The sequence below is a fragment of the Parasteatoda tepidariorum genome, chromosome 2 (assembly GCF_982258835.1).
Source record: "Parasteatoda tepidariorum strain Cologne lab strain chromosome 2, Ptep-v5.0, whole genome shotgun sequence".
NCBI classification, from domain to species: Eukaryota; Metazoa; Arthropoda; class Arachnida; order Araneae; family Theridiidae; genus Parasteatoda; species Parasteatoda tepidariorum.
In genome coordinates this window covers 115,297,967-115,322,679 of record NC_141756.1, presented here as the reverse complement: position 1 = coordinate 115,322,679, position 24,713 = coordinate 115,297,967, and the positions used below count along the sequence as shown (strand labels likewise).

Below are 24,713 nucleotides of genomic sequence, written 5' to 3'. Positions count from 1 at the left end.
CGTCGAAAAGTCTTTTTAACTTCTTAAAAGCATAGAACGTGACATTTGATAGATGCATCATGCATATTTCTTTCATCAGCCATGCATCACACCGTTTTTGTTGTAGTTTTTTTTTTTTTTAGGAGTATAAAAACTATTAAACTCGGAGAAGAAAAAAAGACGTAAGAAAAAATCTCAATAATAATGAAGACTACAAAAGTCATTGGTTATTAGTATACTACACCATTAGTATAGTATTTTTTAAGGGTTCGGTCATCGCATGATAAAACGCTTTGTAGCGAAAAATGTGACATTTGTTGTTGCAGTTATTTTGGATAACTGTTATTTTGACATTAAACATATTTGAAATGTTATGCATTATGTGAGCTCATAATTTCGAATATGAATAGGCATTTAACTCATCAAAGTAATAAATGAGTCGAAAATTTCTTTTTTAATTCATTTAAAAAGAGAGTTCTGAATAAAAAAAATAAAAAAAGAACACTTTAGAAGAAAAAAAGTTTTGAACTGATTTCCATTAAAGAGGTTCACCTCATTATGTAATAGTAATACTTATTTAAATACTCAAGCAAGCAAGCAATAATGTGTACAAGAACTATTTCAACAGGGATTTTTTCAGGAATCTTAGGGAATTTTCTAAAAAGTACAAAAACCAGGAGAATTTTAATTAAACCAGTAGACTAAGAGAAACTGGCAAAATCCAGTAGTCTATTGGAAAATCCAGTACAGTTGGCAGCTATGTGTTTGTTTAAGTTCGGCTCACCTTCAGAGAGAAGGTTTCTTTGCTAATTATGAAAATGGCTCAACAGGTCATAATGAAAAAAAGACAGAATTTTGTAAAAATAGAAAGCATGTGTGATCAAGGCGAAAATTGTCAGCCAAATTTTAAAAAAAAAGTTTCATAACATTCTAAAATATTTTATCTATTTATCCGTTCATAAGTTCAGACAATTATTTATTGCAAGATAGTAGACAAACATTTGAAATAAATATATTTCAATTTAAGATACTTAGATTGTGATTTTTTTCTCTAAAGGTGAAAGAACTTCGAAAAACACCCTTAAAAAATTTGGCAAATATTGCGGTTCATTTAATTTGTAATAAGGTTCAATAGTTCTGAGCTTGACATCGAGATGGCTTAAAATATCCCCCCTATTCTATTAATTTAAGTTAATCTGATGAATCTTTAATTTTTCACAGTTCCTGATGTTTATTTTTGTTGCAACAAAAATGTAATGTAGCAAAAAATTTTCAAAACTCTTAACACCGAGGAAAATAAAGAAACCACAGTTTGGGTGTCTTCAACTCGAAGCAGAGCTTTAGTTTAGCTCTATAGGAAAATAATTTATTGAAATTTGGACAAAATTTAACCTGACAGTCATGAATAATTGCTACGATCTGACATTCTCGATTGCCAAATTGTCGAATCCGCCATTTTGAAGTTGATCTTCGGAACTAAAATGAATGACATTAAAATCTATACAAAATCACTTAGTTTTAAAATACTAAACAATTACATCTTGTACTCGGGAGTAAGTGGATTGAAATAAATAAATTTTGAAAAAAAAAAAAAAAAAACCATTGTCATGCACTAGCGTTTTACATTAAGATATACTTGAATTTATCTTTCGTGTTCTATAACTGTTCTAGAATAAAAATTTTTATTCGCAAAGTTCCCCCCCCCCCCAAATGATTAAAGGAAAAAAAATCACCCTACATTAAATGGATCAATTACGCAGACGATACACAGAAAATTCATATACTTTTTGGGATATATATATCTTCATCTATCCGAATTGTTCATTTGGTGAGGTTTTTCCATTTTTCGAACAGAGTTCATACTTAGAAAGAAGAAATATTCTCCCTGACTTTTGCAGGTAGATTTACGAAAAATTCCGGCGAAACTTAATAAAAAAAAATAAATAAATAAAAAAAATAAAAAAACACGTCAATATTCTCAAGGAAGAGGTTTCAAATTCCTAACTCCAACATCCCTCCGCAGAAACGCTTAAGAATAATAGAATCTCGATTGTACACTTCATGACGGTCTCTCTTTTTTCAAATCCTTAATTGCGAAAGCATTTGAGCAAGTTTGCATCCCTAATATACTTTATTTTTAAGTATATTAGGGATGCAAACGGGAGTGAAACACGATAGGGTGTCAAATTTCCTCACAATTCTCGGTTTTGGGGGAAAAAGTTCGCTGTTCCCTAACTTTTTTTCTTTCTTTCGATTCTCGTTGTCCCTGATAATTCCCGTTGCGTACGGATCCTGTTCGAAACTCTTCCGACAGGAAAAATAAAAAAATCCATATTTTAAGTACTTTATCTACGAAGCAAAGCTACAATTTTTTTTAACTCAAAATATCATCTCGCATTAATGAATTATGTGGTTTTTTAGAATGGTCAAAAAAATTTAAATATTTTGAATGTCATAATATTTTTTTTAAAAATCACCAATAAGGCAAGATTTTTTCATTCAAATAAAAATTATCAAAATTAATGACAAATCCGTAATTTTTACAAGTTTTTATGTAGATTTAGAGTAACTTTTAAAATATGAGATCACAAACGCTTGTCATTTCCACAAAACCGTAACTTTTCTTCGTATGGACCCTCCGATTTAACAACACAGTAAACTAAACTTGACCTAACAGTCTTAAATAACTGTTGCAAACTGACAGCAGTTATGAAAATAGGGAAGTGACGATAAATCTTACAAAAAGCAGCCTTAATAAATGAACAATTCTCAATTTGTACAAGATTTCGACGAGCTTAAATAATGGAGTGGTAGAGTTATTTTTAAAATACTTAAGTATCAGATCAAAAAATGCTCTTTTATTCTCTTAAAACTGTGACTTTTCTAATTTTGTGCTACTTTTATAATAAGCGCAGGTAAATGAACCTAAAAAATTACGTATTTCTAAGAACAGATTTTCAAAAAATGTTCGAATAACACTCATAGAATCATTTTGGAAGAACAAATATCTGAAAACTTATGAAATGCTATGATTATACTCTCATCTGCGAACTTATCTCTGAAAGGACATAGCAAAATAACGTCCCTATATATCAACATCAAATCTCACACACAACTGTTTTCCTCGCCAAGGAATCATTTTTCATCGTTGGTTTCCCAAAAACGGGATAGAGAAACGGCATCCTATCAATTTAACCCAATCTTCCTTTTGTGGAAGGTGGAACTCTCAAAGATAAAACAGCATTAAGCAACATTTCTTTTACTGAAATCATGGTTGATCATCATTTGAGCTGACAGCAGTCGGGACAAAAGAATAATGGCGCCCGAACACTGGCGACTAGAGCGCGATATTTCAGCTGTAAGGGACATCCGCAAAGTCTTATTGAATTAAATGCAACAGGCAAAGGAATCATCTTCTGTTTTTGGAAAGAGCGATTGCACACCACCTCCGAAGTTTCTACCCTCGTCTCATCTCATGAAGAATGTCGTTAAGGGGGGTGGTCGTATCATTCGAGAATGTTCGATACTAGGTAATAAATATAACTAAAAATATGAGGGATTTTTTTATTTTATTTTTACAAATAACAACTTTATAATAAGCTATTAAGAAAGGTGTGATGGTAATTATTAGATTTACGCAGACGTCCGAAAATTATTGCTATGGAAAACTTAGGTAATTTATTAAAGCCAGTTTTGTGACCGCTTCCTTTTACTAAATTTTTTTTTTGGAGAAAAATGCCCAAAAAAACCAACATATTTTTTTTACTTCTTCAATATATACAAGGAACTATTACAAAACATAATACACAAGTTTTAAGTTGAAATTTTGATTTTTTTTTAAAAAATATTAATTTACATTACAGTAAATAAGAGTAAAAAAATATTTAATTTACCTTCAGTTTACTATTCCGATTTATCTCGGGCAAATGAATAAAGTTAAATATTTGTCTTGGTATGATAGTTTTTAAAACAAGGGAAAACAGAAAGTGATACTTTCCAAAAGCCAGCGAACGCTACTTTTTTTCTTTGTAACTTTCAGGAACTTTCGAATATACAATCGCACAAAACACGTATGCAGCCAACAGCAAAACTTGCCTAACTTCCAATCACAGAAAATTATTTTTACTTGCTTCCAGTCGAGTAAAAATGTGACCAGGGTTTCCACTCTTTTAACAAAGCAAAAATTAAGCACTTGTAAGGACATTTTTTTTTAAAAAACTTTTTGCAAAAATTAAGGACTTTAAAAACAGTATAATTGTTTATCATCGAATAAACATATGCCAACCAGTGGCAGTGCAAATTATTTACATTTCTAAAACAAAACAGTAAATTAAAAATAATAATAATAAACAATTTTATTATAATGTAAGCACTGATATAATTGTATTAATTAACAGGGCTAGCCAACGAAATACCAGGTAATTTTTGTAAACGCGGGTCGGAATTTTTAAAAACATTTTCAGATTATTAAAAGTTAACGCCATTCAGATTGTAAAAGTTATGAAACTAAACTGCATTCCATTTTGAATGATTTCATTGTAATTGAATGGTAAAATTAAGCGCAGCTATTTTTTTCATGAATATTAAAACAAAAAAAAATTAAAAACAGTATATTAAGTTGCAATGTTAACTGAATAAAATGATTATTAAAATCTAAGGACCATTTAGTTGAGTAGACTTAAATTTTTATGTAACAATCTGCTTATCCTTAGGAAATAAAAATAATAGCGTAACAATCTATAACTTTAAAAAAAAAAAATTTAAGTCCTCATTGGGTTCCAATTATTTATAAAACCTACCCTTCACTTGATAGGAAACGTGGTTAATACCTGCTTGAAAGTAAACCTCCCACGATTCGCAGGGGAAAAAAAGCAATGCGTACCTGTAAAAGTCCTGAGGATTCATGGAGTTGATAATTCACAATTGATCATCTATCAAGCGTCTGAATAAATGTTTCATTTATATGAACACCTCAAAGATTATACTTCTGTTCTCTTTTCTTACCCCAGCTGTGTTAAATACATGAGTCTTCAAATTGATAAGAAGTGAGGTAGAAGCATTGAGAGCATTTAAGACGACTTCATTGCAACTTGAGGGGGTCTCATAACCGGTGTGGTCCAGATGAAAAGATCAATATATGCTGCTGTCCAAATGATTTCACAAGAGCAATCACAAGAAAATAACATTTCAGAGCAAAAAGGACTACCCGCGTCCGGTTACGCGAGTGTCCATAACAGGAGGTTTCGCTACATATATATGTTCAAAATGTAGAGAAAGCATGGAAAAAATTACAAAATGAAAAAAGAGAAGAAAATTATTTAAAAAAAATATATAATAATAAAAATCAGTCAAAAAAAGGAAAAAGACAATATTTTCATCAGCTCACACGATTATATCCACAAAAAGGAGTGCTTTCCAATATCTATAATAAACTTATTGATTTTCTTCTTTTTGTGCTTTCTCTCTCTCTCTCTCTCTCTCTCTCTCTCTCTCTATATATATATATATATATATATATATATATATATATATATATATATATATATATATATATATATATATATATATATATATATATATATACAGGGTGCGTTCTGAAAGTAATGCGCATGATTTTATTGCGACGCGACTATCAATCGCAGCGCACTCAGATTGGTCTAAAAATGTGGTAGGGGATTTGTTCTTCCGAATACGCCTGGTCTCAGGTCACTCCGAGTAGTAGGAGCGGTAGGACGTGTCTTTGCGCAAAGTCATTTTTTCGATCGAGTCACAGCGTGATGGAGTGTTCGCTGGAAAGCGATAAAGTTTTGTGTGCGGTTTGGGAAGAATGCGACGGAAACTCATCACATGCTTCAAGACACCTTTAAGGTGGAATACATTTCGAGATCTCAGTGTGGAAGGTGGCATATGACCTTCAAGGAGGGTCGGGAGAAGGTCACCGACGAGCCTCGTTCTGAACGCCCAACAATAGCCCGAACAGATGAAAACGTCCAGCGTGTGCGTGAAGTTTTGAAGTCAGACCGTCGGTTAAGCATTCAGGCAATCACCAACACCCTGAACTTGTCAAAATGTGTGGTACATGGGGTTGTGAAGGAGGATTTGCAAATGAGAAATGTCTGTGCGAAGCTTGTGCCGAAGGTGTTGACGGAGGAGCAAAACCTATCTGACCCAAAGTAAGACCCCCTTGGTGCCCCAGCCTCCCTATTTCCCTGACTTGGCACCGTGTGACTTTTTTTTTGTTCCTGCGACTGAAAAGAGAGCTGAAGGGAAGGCACTGGGAGTCGGTAGAGAACATCCAAGCTCATGTTACAAGGTTCCTGAGAGGCAATCCAGTCGAGGAGTTCCTGGGTGCCTTCCAGGCGTGGCAGAATCGTTTTCGCAAGTGTATTGATGCACAAGGGAACTATTTTGAAGAATCTTAACCATTTGTACCCATAGGATCAATAAATCTATTTCGCCCAGAATATGCGCATTACTTTCAGAATGCACCCTGTATATATATATATATATATATATATATATATATATATATATATATATATATATATATATATATATATATATATATATATATATATATATATATATATATATAAAATAAGAATTGTTGTGTCGGGATTGCGACGAAAGTCTAATGTAATAAAAGCCGAGATCAATTCGACGCAAGCAGAATAAAAGTTCGACTGTGAGAGGATTTGGGCTAGTCGGTGATTGGGTGAGACATTTTGCCTCACATTATAATAGGCTGTTCTACACTTGGGAGATGGACATGAATCGGAAACACCATACTTTCAACCGCTCTCCTAACACAACTATATATTTTCCAGTTTCCCGCTCAAGAATTTGTCAAAGAAAACGCATCTTTATTCAGAAAACAAACAAAAATTTTGTGTCTAGATTCATAGCTCCAAGTGCCGTTTGCACTAATTAATTGGCGTATTTACGGCTAAGCCCTTGAATTATTAAGATTGAGTCCTAGTACGTGAAGGGCGGATCATTAGATCTAAAGTTATTTAAGGTGCCCACTTTCCATTTTTTTTTTGCACTGTACAATATCAAAAACATTGAAAATAAATAAAAACAATGGTATACTTCCTTAGCTCTTTTTTTTTTATTTTAAGTGAACATAAGTATTTTTAAAATGGCACAAGGAATATAATTCTAAAATGTTCACTTTAGATAAAGATCATGTGGTTTATTTATTTCATCTGGAAAAAATAAGTAAAAAAAATAAGGCAAAAACTCTCAAATTAAAAACTCATATTGCGTAGCTGTTATGGTTATTCAATAGCTTCGTTTTGATATTATTTTTTGGCTTATCAACTCAGTAATTTTTTTCAATCTTCATTTTTTTTAGATCAAATACTTTTTTAATTGATATAAACAAAATGGATGGTCTCTTTGCTATGAATTTTTAATTTTATTAATTTATTTTTTTATCTAAAGAGAAAAAAAACTTCTTAACTATTTTTCTGTAGCCATTTTTAAATTACTTGATTTCACAGCAAAAATAGATTTTAAAAAAATCTTATCCTCGTACCCTAAATTCGCTACTCTAGTTTTTTTAAAAGAGGCAAACTGTTCAAAGTATAAATGAGATGTTTCAGGCTTTGGATATTCATCTAAGATTTATCCATTTACAGAAATGAATAACAATAAAACTTAATGATTCTAAATTTGTTAACTGTCTACTAATTATAAACAAATGAAGAGGATAATGGAAGAAAGTTCTAAAGTTACATTTTGATGTTTTTTTATTTTATTTTTTTATAACATGTAATGAAAAGTTACGTGTATAGATAACAAGAACTGCAAGTTTCTTCTACTGTGGAAAAAACCACCCGAGATGAAATGTATTTTTTCCAGCTCAAGTGGAAGAAAATCTTTTTCAAAAAGAAAGATCAAATATTAAAACTATTTTTTTTAAACAATTTATAATTGCAATATAGTTTAAACAACAGCATTCATTTGCAAGCATTTTAAATGAATCATTTCGTCAATTTTATTATTTTTAAATGAAAGAATATTAAAAAACGATTGAAAAGAAAAATAAATTGAATGAATTTCTTAAGAAATTAAAACAGCTGTCATTCTATGTAAATGAGTATAGTAAAACCTAATTTTATTATTATATAAAGAGTTGTTAAAATATGCATTATTAATACTAAATTAACAAATAGCATAATAAACATACGCACTACTAAAAGGCAAGAAAACACAAAAAAACAATTACAAATAGTATACTAAGTTTTATAATCAAATACTGCTAAGTATGAAGACTCAAATCGACTCTTAAATGATATGAATTATCAACTCTCTGATACTATATTAAATTTAATTTGCTTAAAATTTAGCTATTCTATTGCTCTAATTCTAAACATTTGTATTGATCTTTCAAGTTTTTTTTTTTTTTTTTTTTCATTCTTCAAGTTTTTTCAAATGTCATGGAAGGGGCCGGGATAGCCTGGTCGGTAGGGCGCTGGGCCCATATCCAAGAGGTCGTGGGTTCGATCCTCGCCGGCCGAAGACTCCCCGTGTAGTAAATGGTGACTGATGCACGTTAAATCTGTCGAGTCTCAAAGTCCTCCATGTTCCCACAACAAATCAATACCTCTGGGGGTACTGATCCAGGAGTTTCCTTGTCTTCTGGATTAGTTCAAAATTACAAGGCTGCGGAGTTGAACGTTAGTAGTCGTAAACCCATGAAGTTGGGTCGGCTGTTCAACGACGGTTATAAAATAAAATAAAATGTCATGGAAGAAAATAGATTCCTTCCATATGAAATGCCAATCCTTATAAAACATAAATTTTCTTTTCTGTCTGGTCATTTAACAAAACAGTTTACAAGACAGAAAATGTGCTTTACAAACAGTCTATTAACTTAAATATAGCATACGAAATTAAATTTAGCACTTCAATTGTTTCAAAATTTTTGAAATTCAGATTAATTTTATGAAAAAGATACCCAATTAAAATTTAAAGAACAAAAAAAGTATATCACCTTATTTACTATTTTCAATAAATTCAATTGGAACAAATCAGAAAGGTTCAATTTTTTTTAAATATTTGTTTATTTTATTTGAATTTAAAAAAAAAAGCAATTTCAGCAAACAATTCTGTAGTTACAAACATTGCAAATGAGAAGCGAAAGAACCATGCTTAAAATTACTACTGCATAAAAATGTAATTCATTTTGCTTTTGTTCTGTAATTATTCAACCTTTTTATAAATACTATTCATTTAAAAAGGTGTTATAATTATAAATATGAAAAAATATTGGACTGAGAAATTAACAACTAATGTATGTTTTTCAATAAGGACTCTTTTTTTAAATGTTTTTTACTCCAAAAATTCTCAGAGACTGTAATTTAGTACTTTCCTTCACTGATATTTCCAAAATTAAGTTCAAAACTTGGAATAATAAATGAATGATAATGTTGTACAGTTAAATGAGTCAATGCTTTTTATACTTTTTCTTTTTTACTTACAGAGTTATCTTAATATATTGTAAATTATTGCCTTTGTTAATGAATGTTTTATAAGAATATTTATATTTTTCTTTTAGAAAATCAATTCTGAATATGATTAGTTCTATTCAGTTATATAATTGAATTGCTTTAAAGATTTTAATTAAGATTTAAAAACACAAGTAATCATATTATTGATCTAGAAAACAATTAATTTTGATAATTATGCATTACAATTTGATGTAGAGCTGTTAGCGTGACATGAAAATTTGTAGTTTTTAAGTTCAATTTAAAGAAATATCTCACAAATTTTTAAAATTTACTTTAAATTTATAATTTTAGGATCCCTGATTACTAAACTTATGTTTGCTAATCAAAGCTTAGCTAAAATTTTAATTAAGCCATTTTTTAAAATGAATTGTGTTGAAACTAATCAGATACTTTAAAAGTCATAAAAATTATATATGCAGGGTTTAGAATTATGAGTGTTTGGACCACTGAAACTTGACTTCGAAAATCATAAGATAATTTTTAGTGGTCCTTTGGTTTAACAATCGATATAAAGGAATGGTATGTTTGTAACAAACATACTGTTCCTTATCTATGTAAATGGTGGATCATTTTAGAATTTTATTTATGTAACTGAATAATAGAATAAATTATCCTACAATAGAATATGGTAGAGTAAAAAAAGTAATTAAGGAAAAAAATGTTCATCTAACTAATTAAATTATGTAATATTTGTGTAGCATTACTAAAGAGAAGTAACCATAACAACTTAGGATATTTTTATCACAATTAATTGTTGTAAAAAAACAGTATTAAAACATTTTTTACAACTACTTTAAAACTTAGTTCTAAATCAAAATTCTGACATAATTCTTAATAGAAATAGAAAAACACCTACAAATGCTTCAATTATAAAGTTAACTTAAAATCATTGAGAAATAAGTAAATGCAACTAATCATTGGGTTCCACAAAACGAGAGAGTGTTGAGATAAGAAACAAAAAATTACCCTTTACAATTTTATTTGTGTAAACAATCGAAAAGTTTACAGCCTTACAAAAGTTTAAAGTTTTTGATATGCTACACAGCAATCGCTATAGAGAAATATTTATGTAATCAAACAACTAATGAATAATTTTACAATAGTTCGAAAGAGAAAAAATTTCATCGCATGTCCATTCTGAAGATGTAGAATTTTATAAAAAAAAACATTTAATTAAAAAAAAAAATTATAATTTTTTAAAATTTTTTTTAATTAAATTTCAATACAATCCAGCATTTCCTCTAAATTAAGAATGAACTCCAAATAATATTGAAGAATAAAAATAGCACTAGTAATTTTCATTTTAAAAAGAATGGTTTTACCTTAGCTTATTTTACAGGTGGTATATTTAAAATTTAAAATTCACAGGAAAAATTATCTGCATTAGAATCACTTATTATTTCTCAGACAACAGAATACTGAATACTATAGTAATAATAATCCAGGAAATTAATTATTCACAAGGCACATTACTATTTGTTTTGACATTCCTGCACAATATTTTCAAGCTGTTTAAAACTTATCAAAAATAACCAATTATACAAATTACTAAAATTAATACTAATTGAGAAAATTGTCATATTAAATCTTAGCCTCAATGGAACTAGTCGTGACTGTCACGCTCACGAGGATTTGAAATAAGTCATTCTTCCAGAAAAACAAAATGGTAAGGTATTACTCAAGTTGTTCAGAGGTTACACCAGAAATAAGAATTACAACACAATTAAAAAAAAATAATAATAATAACTACACTAATATTAAAAACAAGTAATACAAATATTTCCTTTAACTGAAAATAAGGAACCATCACATCATATAGGTATAAAAATAATTCAAGGTAAACAAATTTAATTAACTAAGAATGTAGTTCATTTCAATTTGTAAATATTTAAATGTTTAACTGATGGCTATAAAATCAAATTTAGAAAAGTAAATATAAAATATAAGGGCAAGGCATTACAAAAGTAACACTTGCGGGATAGACCCCTGTCTCTACATGAAAATAACATCCTCTTCAAGTCTAAGCTTACACAAAGTTTTTTATTTTTCTAAACAGGAAATGTAAATGCTTCGAAGGCAGACCACTGTTTCCTATAAATTAAGTAGAATAAATTCACCATCTAGAATTTAAGTAGTGATACCAGTACGTAATCCGTTTTTACTAACTTCACTGAAAAGTAACTCAGATAAATAAAAAGCAAGAATGAAATAACAATTTCACTTTTGTTATTAAGAAATATGAAAATAAAATTTAAAAAAATACACAATAATTTATTAAAAATTTTTTCAAAGATTTATAAAAAAATATTTATATTAAATAATAAAGTAACAATTACAAATAAACATTAAAAAAGGAAATTTAAAATAACTTTGGTGCCAGAGAATATTCTGGAGACCGTGTTTTGATTTTCAGTTTAATGTTTTGATCTGCATTATTGTCACAAATTAACATATTTCATCATAACTGAGAACATCTCTAAACAGTAATTTTGCCTTTAAATTCATTTTATAAATTTTTTTTTTTAAACAAAGTTTAAGCAATACACGTAAATGGTTCAGTGAAAATGTGTAGGGACTTCTTATATCATTTAGTTACTAGTCCAGTGGTTAATTATTGATTTTTTTTTAAAATTCCACTCCTGTCAATGCACATTGCACTTGAATGGCCATAAAGCTGGAAGAATTAGTTACAAAATTGATAAGTCAAACATGCTAAGGAAAAAAAATCTTCAATAATATCAATAACTTAAGACAGTTCTATATAATGCAATTGTTTTTCAAAGTTAGATATAATACATGCTTTAAGCAGTCTAATGCACATGAACAAAGAAAAAAAAATTTTAGATAAAAAAAATTGAAAGATAAAAAATTTTTTTAGATAAAAAACCATGCCAACAAAAATATAATAGATATAAACATACACAAACACAACACAAATGAAAACTTCTTGTCTTCATAAACTCACACAAATTTATTATTCATTTGGAGCATTAATAATTAAAGAAAAATTATTCTAATTTTCATCAGGAACGAATAAACTATCCTCTTTTTTTTCATAATGTAATAAATACTAAAATATTCTACAAACAAGGATTGTCATTTTTTCTCAACTCTTATTTATCGTTATTTAAAATAAATAAATAAAAACTATGGAAGTTTAACAGTATAACTTCACTCTCATGACCTATTTTATTTATTTATTACTTTTTTTAAAAAAGTGACAAATAAACAGATTTAAAGCATAAAATAACTCACTCTTCGATTTCTTCAGCTGATAGAAATGTATCATTAGGTCTAGTAATTAAGGTATTATTCTTTTTCTTTTCATCAGAGGGTGTCACTAAAAATAAAGCTTCTTCATCTTTTGTGATGTAATCACCAAAATCTTGCTCATCAAATAATGATACATCCCCTAAATGGAGAAGATTGACATGTATTTAACATACAAAAATAAGGTTTACTTATTGAGGTACTTATTATTAAAAAAAGATTTTAAAAAATACATAATTATTTTTGACATTTGAACATTAAAATTTTTTGGTATTCCTGAACATAATTAATGGGCCATTTGTCCAGGGTCTATATATATATATATATATATATATATATATATATATATATATATATATATATATATATATATATATATATATATATATATATATATATATATATATATATATATATATATATATATATATATATATATATATATTAGTATTAAAAATTTAAAAATCTTGTTTACTCTTTCATCATTATAGAGAAAGCAGAAAAGAAAGCAGTAGACTCCTCATTTTTAACACAAAAGTGTCATACAAGTCAAAAGTATAGAATTAGAAAATAAAATTTATTCAAACATTTACAGAAACTATTTAAGCCCTTAAACGCAAAACTCCTCATTCCAAAAGACAACTAATGATATCTATATAAAATATGTAAATTAAATAATTATATGAGTTTCAAACAAAAAATATCAGCCTGTGGGTTTTTGGAAATCAAACTTAAAAAAAGAAAAAAATCATATTAATTTGTTAAATATATGCAAATCTGGAGATCTAAGTAATTCAATTACTTATGAGCACCACAGGATAATATTTAAAGAGTATCATAAAATTATTGGCCAAGGCAATTATTGCAAGCAGAAGGCAAACCTGCAAAGGTATTTCAGTGACACGCAAAAAGTACATATTAAATTACTTCTGTTCACTAGCAATCTTAGAAAACATTAACATATACTTCTTCCTTTGATTTAAAGGGAATTTTTTAAAATTATCATAATTCACTCACTTTTTCCTAGTTTCTTACTTTTTGAGAAACTATGACTCAGAATTTTTTTTAGTGATGGAAGTAGAAAGTGAAACTTAGTTTGATTTTTTTTAAATTTCTTGTGGCTTGCAATATTTGTTTTATTTACTTATGAAAAAAATTGGTTTAATAGAAATTGGCTTATTTCTTTGACCAATACAAAGCCACAAATATTTTATTTCAATCTCAAAACTAATTCAGGTAAGAAAATATGAAAGGTTTTAGCACATTTTTCAAAATTGTCATTTACAACTTTTCCAGTGACAAAAGTAAAACTCATTTTTTTTTTTTACATTTTTGTGACTTATAATTTTCGCTTTGTTTACTTGCTTGTTAATGAAACAAAAATTGTTCCAGTAAAAATATAATTGCTTTAAAAAAGAAACTCAATTTATAAAAAGTTCAACTTGATATACAGGGTTCTTTATACTCTTTTAACAAAGCAAAAATTAAGTACTTTTTTTTGAAAAAATTAAAGGTTTTTTGAAAAATTAAGGATTTTAAAAATAGTATAATAACTGTTATCTTTAAGTATACATATACCCCTAGTGAAAGTGACAATTATTTACCTTTTTGTTAAAAAATAAATAATAAAACAACTTTATTATAATGCAAGTACTGATAAAATTGTATTTATTACCAGGCTTTGCCAAAGTGGGTCCAGGCAAATTTTGCGAATCTGAGAACTTCTTTCCAAGGTGTTTTTTCCTTTTTTTAATTTATTGAACGAGATCATTAGGTTTTGCTTAAAAAACGAAATACATAATTGTCCTTAGAACAAGGCCTTCAAATAATTAATTATAAATTAACATGATACATAAATTCAAATTTTATTCAACTTGCTTAAAGAGCATACTAATGTGCCTTTAATTATGATAGAACAATGGAGCTCTTTTAACCTTATGAATATGTTTTAATTTATATAAAACTATAATTATTGTTATTATTAATAAAGTTTCCATCACAAGAATTCATAATAAAAGACCAATATATTAATGTAAGAAGGACATGATTTCGTCCCCTTGCCTTGTTCTTCTTGTCTCTCTAAAATGCTCTACCCTAGATGCGTGGTCTCATGCTAAGCGATAAAAGAACGATTTTTGTTTTTAATACTTTTGTAAGACTGAAAGAAAGTTCCTATTTATTATAGTGATGCTGAAAATTAAGGACTTTTAAAGGCCCTTATTTTCCAAAATAAAAATTATGCAGTTTTTAAAGACTTTTAAGGACAGTGGGAACCCTGATATATAAAAAGTTTGCTTACCGAACTCAAAAATAATAAATAAATATCTATTATTAAGAGAATTTATCATTTAGAGAAATTATCATTTATAATTATTTTATTTATAAAAGCAGAAAATGAAACTTATAATTTTTTTGGCAAGTTATTTTTGTTTGCATAATTTGTTCCAAGAGAAATTGAAATAGATTTTTTAAAAAAACAAACAAACTTATACACTATTTTAGCTCATATAATAGAGTAAAAAATTTTTCCCTTCTATTCACAAAAATAGTCAGGCAAAAAAAATTACATCATTGTTTTAGAATGCAAAAGAAATAGAGTTACCAAATTTTCTATCTTGAATTATAATATCAGATTCAACAACTTTCTCAGAGTCAGATTTCACAGATTTTTGTTTATTTGAAACAGCTTTCTTCTCTGTTTTTTTCTCAGTTTCATTAGACTGTTCTTTCTTTTTCTGATATGATTTTGAACTGAATAAACTATCATCATCAAACTCATCAAAGAGGCTCTGAGGGGCACTGCAAAAACCAAAATAAACATGAAAATGAAGGCAAACATTCATCGAAAAAATATTTCGTAAAACTTAAATTGCATATACATATATATGTAACATCTAAAATAATAGCTTAATAGAATTAACGGAGCTTAAAACTAAGCCTTAGAAGAATTATATTTTAATTGTAGACTAGCCTTTCTAACAGATGAGAAGATTAAATACTCTCTTTCACAAAATAAACTAAGCACTTAGCATATATATTATCCTCAACTGAATAGAAATGTAATCTATATTTTTAAATGAGTCCATAATGCGTAGTAAAATGCCTTTATGAAACCAAAAATCATTCAATTTAATAAATATTTTGAGATCTTAATACATCTTGCATCCAATCTTATGATTACATCTTACAGCGTCATTTCTAACAAAGAACTCTGGGTATTGTAGATCACATGATAGGAGAAAATAACTATATGCAGCGGGTGAAAATGGCGCGCACTTGTCCTTTGGAAATAATGTAGTGAACTTGTCTCCAGGAACTTCCGTGCCATGTATATTTGCACATAGCTTTTCTTTACTCTTTTCCTGAATAAATGCTTAGTAAAAATTATTATGGAATTATCATTACAAAAAAGGAATATTAAATATGACTGCAAAATAAAATACTGAGAAACATAAATTGAAAATGAAATATTTAAGTTTTATAATGTGAAAAAGGATAATTTGGCACGAATATATATATATATATATATATATATATATATATATATATATATATATATATATATATATATATATATATATATATATATATATATATATATATATATACAGTCAAACCCCACTATAGTGAACCTTCAAGGGACCGAAATTTCACTTCACTATAACCGTTTCACAAATAATTTTAACTAATAGTTCCAAACTCCCCACTTTAATTACACATTATTTAAATAAATGACCAATAAAATGAAATACAAAAATGACTGAAAAATAACATGTGGTAACAAAAAATGTGTTAACTTTTATTTCTTATTACTTTTCGCCTTGTGTAAAAAAAAATAGTAATCTGTAGCTGATGAGCAACATCAGATATAGAAACACTTCCCGACTCTCCGATAATTTTCCCTGAATTTAAGTAATTCCACTTTTTTAAACCTGTCTACTAGACTTCACTCCATGATCAAAACATGCACATGTTCAAACCTGAGTGCTCTGGATATGCAGTTGGTTGCGGGTAGTAACATCTCCACCTACTACACATCCAGAGCACTCAGGTGTGAATATGTGCAATGTTTTGATTAAGCAATATCTTTGCCACGCAATGCTTTGATCAAGAAGAGAAATCTAGGGAAAATCTGTTAAGCTTTTCCATTTCAGGCATTCTAGACCAATCCAACGTGGAAGAACTCCCCTGGTATGATTTTTAAATGCTAACTGCTTGGAGCTGATAATTTCACAAATTTTACTCAGAAAAACCCTATTTTTTTTTAAGACACTAGAAAAATATTGGTCAAAATGGAAAAAATTAAAAATGACAAGACAGCTATTTAGTAATATGTATGTATTATGGAAATAGTTTAAATTGAAATTAAATTAAATTTAGTACAAGAAAGTTAAACATTTTCAACATCAGTTCTTTAAAAAGAAAATAATAATTTCCGATTATTCATTTTAGTTTCATACAGAATTTTAGAATCTATATATTAATTTCAATTTATATTTTAAAATCCATATAATTTAAAATTTAGTTTGAGTGTTCATACTTAACAGTATTTGATACTAAAAAAAATTAATGTTATTTATAATTGTGAATTTAACAGGTGCTTTGTATTGGCGTACAAATTTAGTATATGACTTTTAATTTAGTTGTAATAATAAAATTTAATTATGAAATTTTAACAGATCTTAATAAAATTTTAAAGTTTCTACTTTATTATTATTTTTTTTTGTCGTGTCTATGACATAGCCGAATCAAATGTTTCCATGAGTCTTGATTACTGCTTCTGCGATTTGCTTGATGTTTTTTACTTTATTCATTTGCTTAAAACACTGAAGGACTACAGTCATGTTAATTTTTGAAAACATATATTAAATTTACTTTTCTTTTCAATTATTGCTCTTTAGTTTTCACTGAGAATAATACATTAAATAGCTATGAAAACAATATGACTATTATTTAAACTGAATGAAAATTTCTTTTAATATTTTGATTTTTCTTTTTGAAAAAGAGTTTCTCCCACTTGGGTGGGAAGAAACCAATTTCTTCCAGTTGTTTTTTTCCATTTTGGAAGAAACTAACCATCCCTGATTTTAACACTATAGCAATTTTAACACATCAATCGCAAAGTCATAAAGTAAAACAATGGAATGATTATGAAATGAAGCACTGTTATATAATAAATATTTTATCACTAATCTTCCAATTCAATGATTCATTGTTTATTATTTTAGCCTCTGGATGTCTCAGTTTAATTATGTAATGAACAACTTTCAATAAGTTTTACTTCACTACTCATCCATCGTGTTGAAATCACTCCCTTCTATTCACTAATCATGTTTATTTAATAATAAACTTGTATTTTTAAAAAGCAATTTGAACTTTTTACTGAATTAACAATGTCTATATTTATTGAGCAATGTCACACTAGGTATTCGTGCCCTATCAGTGGTCTGTCCAGACATTTTGCGAAAGGTCCGTTTTTGTAAAATTGTGAAAAAATTACTCGTAATTTGTGAATATAAAATAAACGTTATAGCACATTCATTCAACCAGGGTCCTGCTTTTGTGAATTTGTGCAAATAGAGTCCTGTTATTGCAAAAAACTTTTTCAAGAAGTTTTTGAATTGTAAAGACATACAAGATTATACTCAACACTGTAAAATTATAATTAAAAAAAAATTTAAATTTTAAAAAATAAACGGCAATTGCTGCTACTATATTAGAGATGCAACATACAAATATTTGGTATTTAGCCTATACTACTGAATGCAGAATAATAATTTCGAACGAATAAAGGAAGAAGCGTCTGCCAGAAGACAAAACTTAGTTCGTTTGCATTTGTCCTTCTTTCCCTCCTTCCTGGGAAGGGTTCATTCGATCAACCACACAATAATGAAGATAAACAATTTGTGAAAGGTCCAATTAAAAGATAAACTATTTTGTGAAGGGTCCGTTTTTAAGTTAAAATATTTTGTGAATCTTTTATGAAAAGTTATTTTATGAAGGGAAATTTCTTCTAAGCAGACCCCTGACTATTGAAGAATATAAAGTGAAGACAACACTATGCACACGTAACCATGCACAAGACAAAGGTAAGCGATATTTATCTCTGCTACCTTTTATTCACATAATATTACCAACAGCACTTATCCATTAACTGCTTCCCGTACCAATTTTTTTAAAAAGAAAAAAGCCAAAAATTAGCATATTTTTTTATTTTTTTTTATTAATAAATACAAGGAACTAAAACGAAGACTAATATACAAGTTTAAAGTTGAAATTTTAATTTTTCTTATGTATTAAAAACATTTTATTTACCACCAGTTTACTATCCCGAGTTATCAAGGGGAAAAAAAATTAAATACTACTCTTTGTATGATAGTTTTTAAAACAAGGAACAACACAAAAATGATAGTTTCCAAACAACAGTGAAGTGATGCGCCATTATTTTACCCCTTTTTTTCCGATGTAAATTCAGCAACCTTCGTGTATAAGATTGCACAAAACCCGTGTGCAGTCCCACAATCCAACAGCAAAACTCGCAAACTTCCAACGACAGCAGATTATTATTATTAATTTTTTTTTTTTTTGCTTCCGGCCAAGTGAAAACGTGATAAAACAAAACGTTCTGACAAATTCTGCTACATCCGACTTTTCTCGGGATAATAAATATTTGCATACATATTTGCAATAATAATAAATATTTGCATACAATAAATATTTGCAATACCCGAGTTAACTCGGGGTAATCAGGGTTAAGTGGTTAAGTGTTTCTTACGTTTTAATGTTTTTGGAGTTACTGCTTTCTCCGGGTATCTTCATTTGTTCAAACAAGCTACTTGAAGATGTTTGACTTTTCTCTCCAAATTTCACTTTAGGGAAAACTTCTGATTCGCTTGGAGTAGCTGCAGAACCGATTTTAGAAACATTATGCTGCTTTGAAGAATTTAAGCCTGCACAAAATTGAATTTGTAATCAGTTTATAGCCATTACATAACTTACAAAAATAAACAGCTGAAAAATAGAACACTCATTTCTGCTGTCAAATATTTTTGCTAAACAGAGCAAAGAAATAAAATAGTATTTGTTAAAGTATAAAAAAAAATATCAACATTATATAACAATAAAAAAAATGCAAATTTCAATGCTTATTGATGGAGATTAAAGATTTATCTGTTTTATTTTTAAATTAATACTTTTTTTCTGTTTGTTAACAATATTTTTTGTAAATAAGAGGCTTTAATGGGTGAAGAGTATTACATGTGTACCATATAATAGTTATTTAAAATAATTTTTATTAAACTTACAACAGGTTACTAGCATAAGAAAAAATTAAATTATCTCGGAATAATGTAATGTCCGTAACATAATGTTTCAATTAAATAAAACAAAAGATTTCGAAAGTAAAATTGAAAAATCAAATAGAAATAATTAATTAAAACTTAGTTAGAGGATGACCTCTTAATAAGCAAACCACAATGAAGAATTCAAAATTAAAGCACCTCATCTCAATTTTAATAAATATATGGATTTAAAGTAGTTTAAATTGAAAAATGTGCATGAAAGAATTTTTTTGATAAGTGGTTTTTTTTTTCAGACTCTTCAAAAACAGGACAGAAAAAGAAACATAGATTTGAAAGAAGGAGAAAAAAAAGAAAATTGCTAATCAAAGGAAGTGTTGAATCTCATACCAGTAAGATCACTCAAGTTAAAAATCAAAACATTATTTGAATGCTTTTTGTTTTTAGAAAATTGTTTATTTTAAGTGTTGTGCAAGTTATGTTAAGTGTTTATACATAAATGTAAGCATGTATAAAACTTATAATAAATAGGTTTTCTAAAAACAAAAGAGTGTGCCCCCCATGCTATCCCTATGTAAGTCAGATTATTAAAACTCTACAGCATTTTATGCACACTTTCTCATAAAAACTGTGAATATTTAAAACTATGGCAGTTAATATAGAAATTGCATGATACAAGGTTTAATCCACTATCAATGCAGGGCACAGTCCCTAGATGAAACTGCAAACAGTAAGAACAGATTCTTTTAAGGAATTTCGAATAATAGTTGAATAACTTTATAATGCAACCTTGAAACGTAAGGTTGGCAATAAATGAAAATTTTGTGTTATATATATATCATGTTACATACCATTCAACTTACTTTAGAAATTACTTGGGACAAATCCATAGTAATTATAAAAAATAATATTTAAATGCAAAAAGTTCAGAATATAATAAGTATGCACTTAAGTGTTTATTATTTATAGAAAAAAAATTAAATGATCAAGAACATTATTATTAAAAACTGTTAAATTTATTAATTTTGGTTAGCTTTAGCTATTGTAAAGTTAATGCGAATTGTTTTACATAGATTTTCTATTATATTCTATAAACTACAATAACTAAATTTTTGTGCCATTTCAAAAATTTACTTGGCTAACATTTTGAGTAGTTTTAAACAAGTACATTCTTTGACCCACTGATGGTTCCGTACGTAAAAAGCTGTATTTTAACCTGCACTCTTCTCCGCATAGAAAAAACTGGTTTTTCCGTGTTATTAGAGCAGGAAATAGTGTATTGGAAGAAACATTCGTTCAATTTTGCCCATTCCCAAGTGAGAATCCAAATTTATAAAAGTGTGCACAAAAATACACACCCCAAAAAAGAAAAAACAAACTTCACATATTTGATGTAAAACATCACAAGAAGTAAAATAAATTTTTACATCTTAAATATTAATGAATTTTTCAATTAAAAAAGTGTCAAATTACCAATGAATTGCACAAAAGTAGAGGAGCTGCATAAATCAACATTCTTGGCTACAGACTGCATAAACGTGTCAAGAGTTTCAACTTTCTGATCACATGACAGCTTATCAGCAGTTGGAAGAGGAGGTAAATCAGCTTTGGGGAACTTTTTGCTTAACTTATTCTGCAGATCATTGATTTCACGATAGGCTTTGAAAATCTAAATATTCAATTAAAAAATATGTATCAGAAACAATTTCAAAGAACAACTATTTTAGATTTGTTTTTAAAAAAAGATAACGCAATATTAGATAAGATCAGCTACTTATTATGTTTTAGCTGAATTAGAAATTTTCCTTTTCAGCTATTAAGTTTTTTTAACTCAAATCTTATTTCGAACAAGATATGTAACGATTTGGACACAATGGTAAAACTCATAGTAAAAAATCATGAGTTTTAGGCAAGGAAAAATAAAATATGGTTCTTACTGCCCAATCCAAAATTTGATAGCTTTGTTAAGAAAGTGTTGCAAAATAAAAACCCCCAAAAAATTAGAATTCTTTTGATAAGTTTAGTTTAAACAGTAAGTTACCTTTTCTTTTAATTCTTGTCATAAATAAAATTAAACAATCACTTACTCTTTCATTTTTGATTTCTATTTAATATTTTGAAATAAATATTTATCTAAACGCATGTGTCTACAACAATAATATTTTGCTGATCCTTGCAAATAAATAAATAAATAATAATAATCATCATTTTTCTAAAAATGATTTTCCAACTTTTTAAAATGATTCAAGTTTTCAAAGTTTATTGAACTTCAACTCAGGAATGGCTAAGATATCATGTGCTAATTTTTTGAGAACCAAATTTGTATACACAATATAGCTCAAATGCTTTTTGTAAAATCTTACATTCATGGTTAGGAGTTGACAAAAAAATATAAGAATCTTTAGATATCATAAATGATCATTTGTATATAACATATATGAAAATATGATATTTTTTTAATAAATAAATAGTAAATTAAAAAGAAATTTTTTCTTTCAAAACGGAACTTAAATTGGTAGTTGCTATTTGAGCAACATAAAATTATATATGCTGCTTAAATAACAAAATTTATTAGTTCATTAAGAGTTTGTAGTAGAAAAATTATTGTTGAATTTTTATTGTCATCAAATGCAGCAATTATGGCAGTTTTTAATGTTTATCAGTTTTTACTGGTAAAAAGAAATGTGATTGAGATAATAAGGAGTTGAGTACACTGCTCTATGATACAAAAAACATATTTTTAGCATTTTAAAACTGTAAAAATGGAGTTATGTCTTGTTTTGAAGGTAACAACAATTTAAGTTTGCCCAAATAAAAATCACACAGATTTTACAAACAATACAAAATGCAGGATTGTTTTTTTAATCAACATATCATAATTTTTAAAAATAGAACGTTTGATATAATTAAAATAGTTCACAAATTTCCTAATAATACAAACAAAACAAAAAGTATAAAATTATTGCAAATTTCAGTTTATAATCCAAAAAAATATAAGTGCAGCATTAAAAGCATAGTTTATTCACCCCAAAAGTTGTTGAGTCGGCTTCTAAAATGAACATGTACTCAAAATACTAAACTTAAAGAATTTGTCATATTTTATGTTCAAGCAATTGAACTCAAAATAAGAGAATTTAGAGAACAGCTTTATATCCCAGAACTTTCACGTACCATAATTGCTTTAATCATTTTTTTAAAATTTAATAAGTTTTCAGAATTAATTGAAATATTCAGTTTTGTTTCAATAGATACACCTAAGCTTTAATTAAAGTAAACAAAAAAGTATGTGCATCTCGATGGATGTCAAATATATTTGATATCTAATGTTTAATGATAATTTTTAATTGCAAGAAAAAAAAGAAAAAAAACTTCTTCAAAGTGAACAAAGAACATGTTTGTACAGTGGAAACAACAATTTTTTTAGTGTTCTCCCTAAATGTTCTTATAAGGGTGGCTCACTTAGACTGCCCTTTTACAGACTTAAATGTACCCCTTTTGTAAAAATGTTTTGTTAAATATTACAGTAGCAGAAATCAGAAATTTTAGATAACCATAACTACTGAAAATAATTTTTAGGCTAAGTTAATATGCATAAAATATTATTTCTTATAATTTGAATAATTTGAATTCCATTTCGAAGGGCACTAATCTAGCTGATACAACTATAATTGATACAACTATCAAGATTAGTGCCCTTCAAAACTGAGTGTGCCTTTGTTTTTGAAAAAGCATCCTGCCCTTTTTTATTTTTAGAGATCTATGTTTAATGATTATATGAACTATTTACAGTATATAAATAAAATGAGAAGCAAAAATATTACTGAAAAATGGACAACATCTTCTTCACTGTGTAATGATGTTTTGAATAATTCTAGAGTGGTTAAAACAGAAATTTCATACAATATTGAAACTCCTCCGAGTGGTGCACTTTCCTCTTGAAATCCTGGAACTGAAATATCTATTCCAGTATTTGTATTTTTGAGTTGCCTAAAAAATAAAAAGAATCATTAACTCACTAAAAGAAACAGGCTCCCTAGATTTTAATAAAATTTGATGGCCTTGACCACAAAAATTTATACTAATCTTTTTTATATAAATGAATAGGGAATACTGAAAAAAGGATAAGAAAAAAGCATTTTTTTGTAACTTACATTCAAAATATTTTAAACGACCTATAGGTTATTCAAAATTTAAGATAGGTGAAAAATAAAAAGTTGAAATTTGACCTACACTACAAAATTAGCATTGAATCTATTACATGAATGGAAAAAAAAGAGTGACAGAATTAAATAAACCTAAAAACAGATGATTAAAGAGATAAACCTTTTACAGATTCCAACTTACTTCACTTTGTGGGGATATGTTTTGTAGTGGTTACATAGTTCTTTATGTTTTAATGTTTGATTTAGTAAATTGATTTAGAAGAATGATGCTGTACAACCCGATATATAATTAATAACTGCTTATGCAGAATGTATTTTAGTTCTAGGTATCTTGGTAAAAGTATGTAAAATATTTTCAATATTAACCCCTTAACAGTGACATATATTTCAGAACAATGGACCAAAAATGGAAATTTCTTTTTTGATTGTTTAATTTTGTTCTCTATCTCATTATAAAAGTTAGAAAATGGTTTTTTATTGCAAAA

The 24,713-nt window shown here is 27.8% G+C and overlaps 2 protein-coding genes across 2 annotated transcripts in view; both read right to left on the bottom strand.

Annotated features, from left to right (window-relative positions):
• Window positions 1-24,713, bottom strand: part of LOC147816079 (uncharacterized) — a 297,913-nt gene that overhangs the window by 230,133 nt on the left and 43,067 nt on the right. The gene's annotated exons all lie outside the window — the stretch shown is intronic.
• LOC107455744 (uncharacterized) overlaps window positions 1-24,713 on the bottom strand; it is a 38,217-nt gene that overhangs the window by 5,839 nt on the left and 7,665 nt on the right. The window contains exons 3-7 of the mRNA XM_016073425.5: window positions 23,887-24,052; window positions 21,539-21,734; window positions 19,543-19,717; window positions 15,370-15,566; window positions 12,753-12,909 (exon numbers count right to left, since the gene is read on the bottom strand). Coding sequence (XP_015928911.3) covers window positions 12,753-12,909; window positions 15,370-15,566; window positions 19,543-19,717; window positions 21,539-21,734; window positions 23,887-24,052 — 891 coding nt within the window. The remainder of the gene's footprint in view (window positions 1-12,752; window positions 12,910-15,369; window positions 15,567-19,542; window positions 19,718-21,538; window positions 21,735-23,886; window positions 24,053-24,713) is intronic.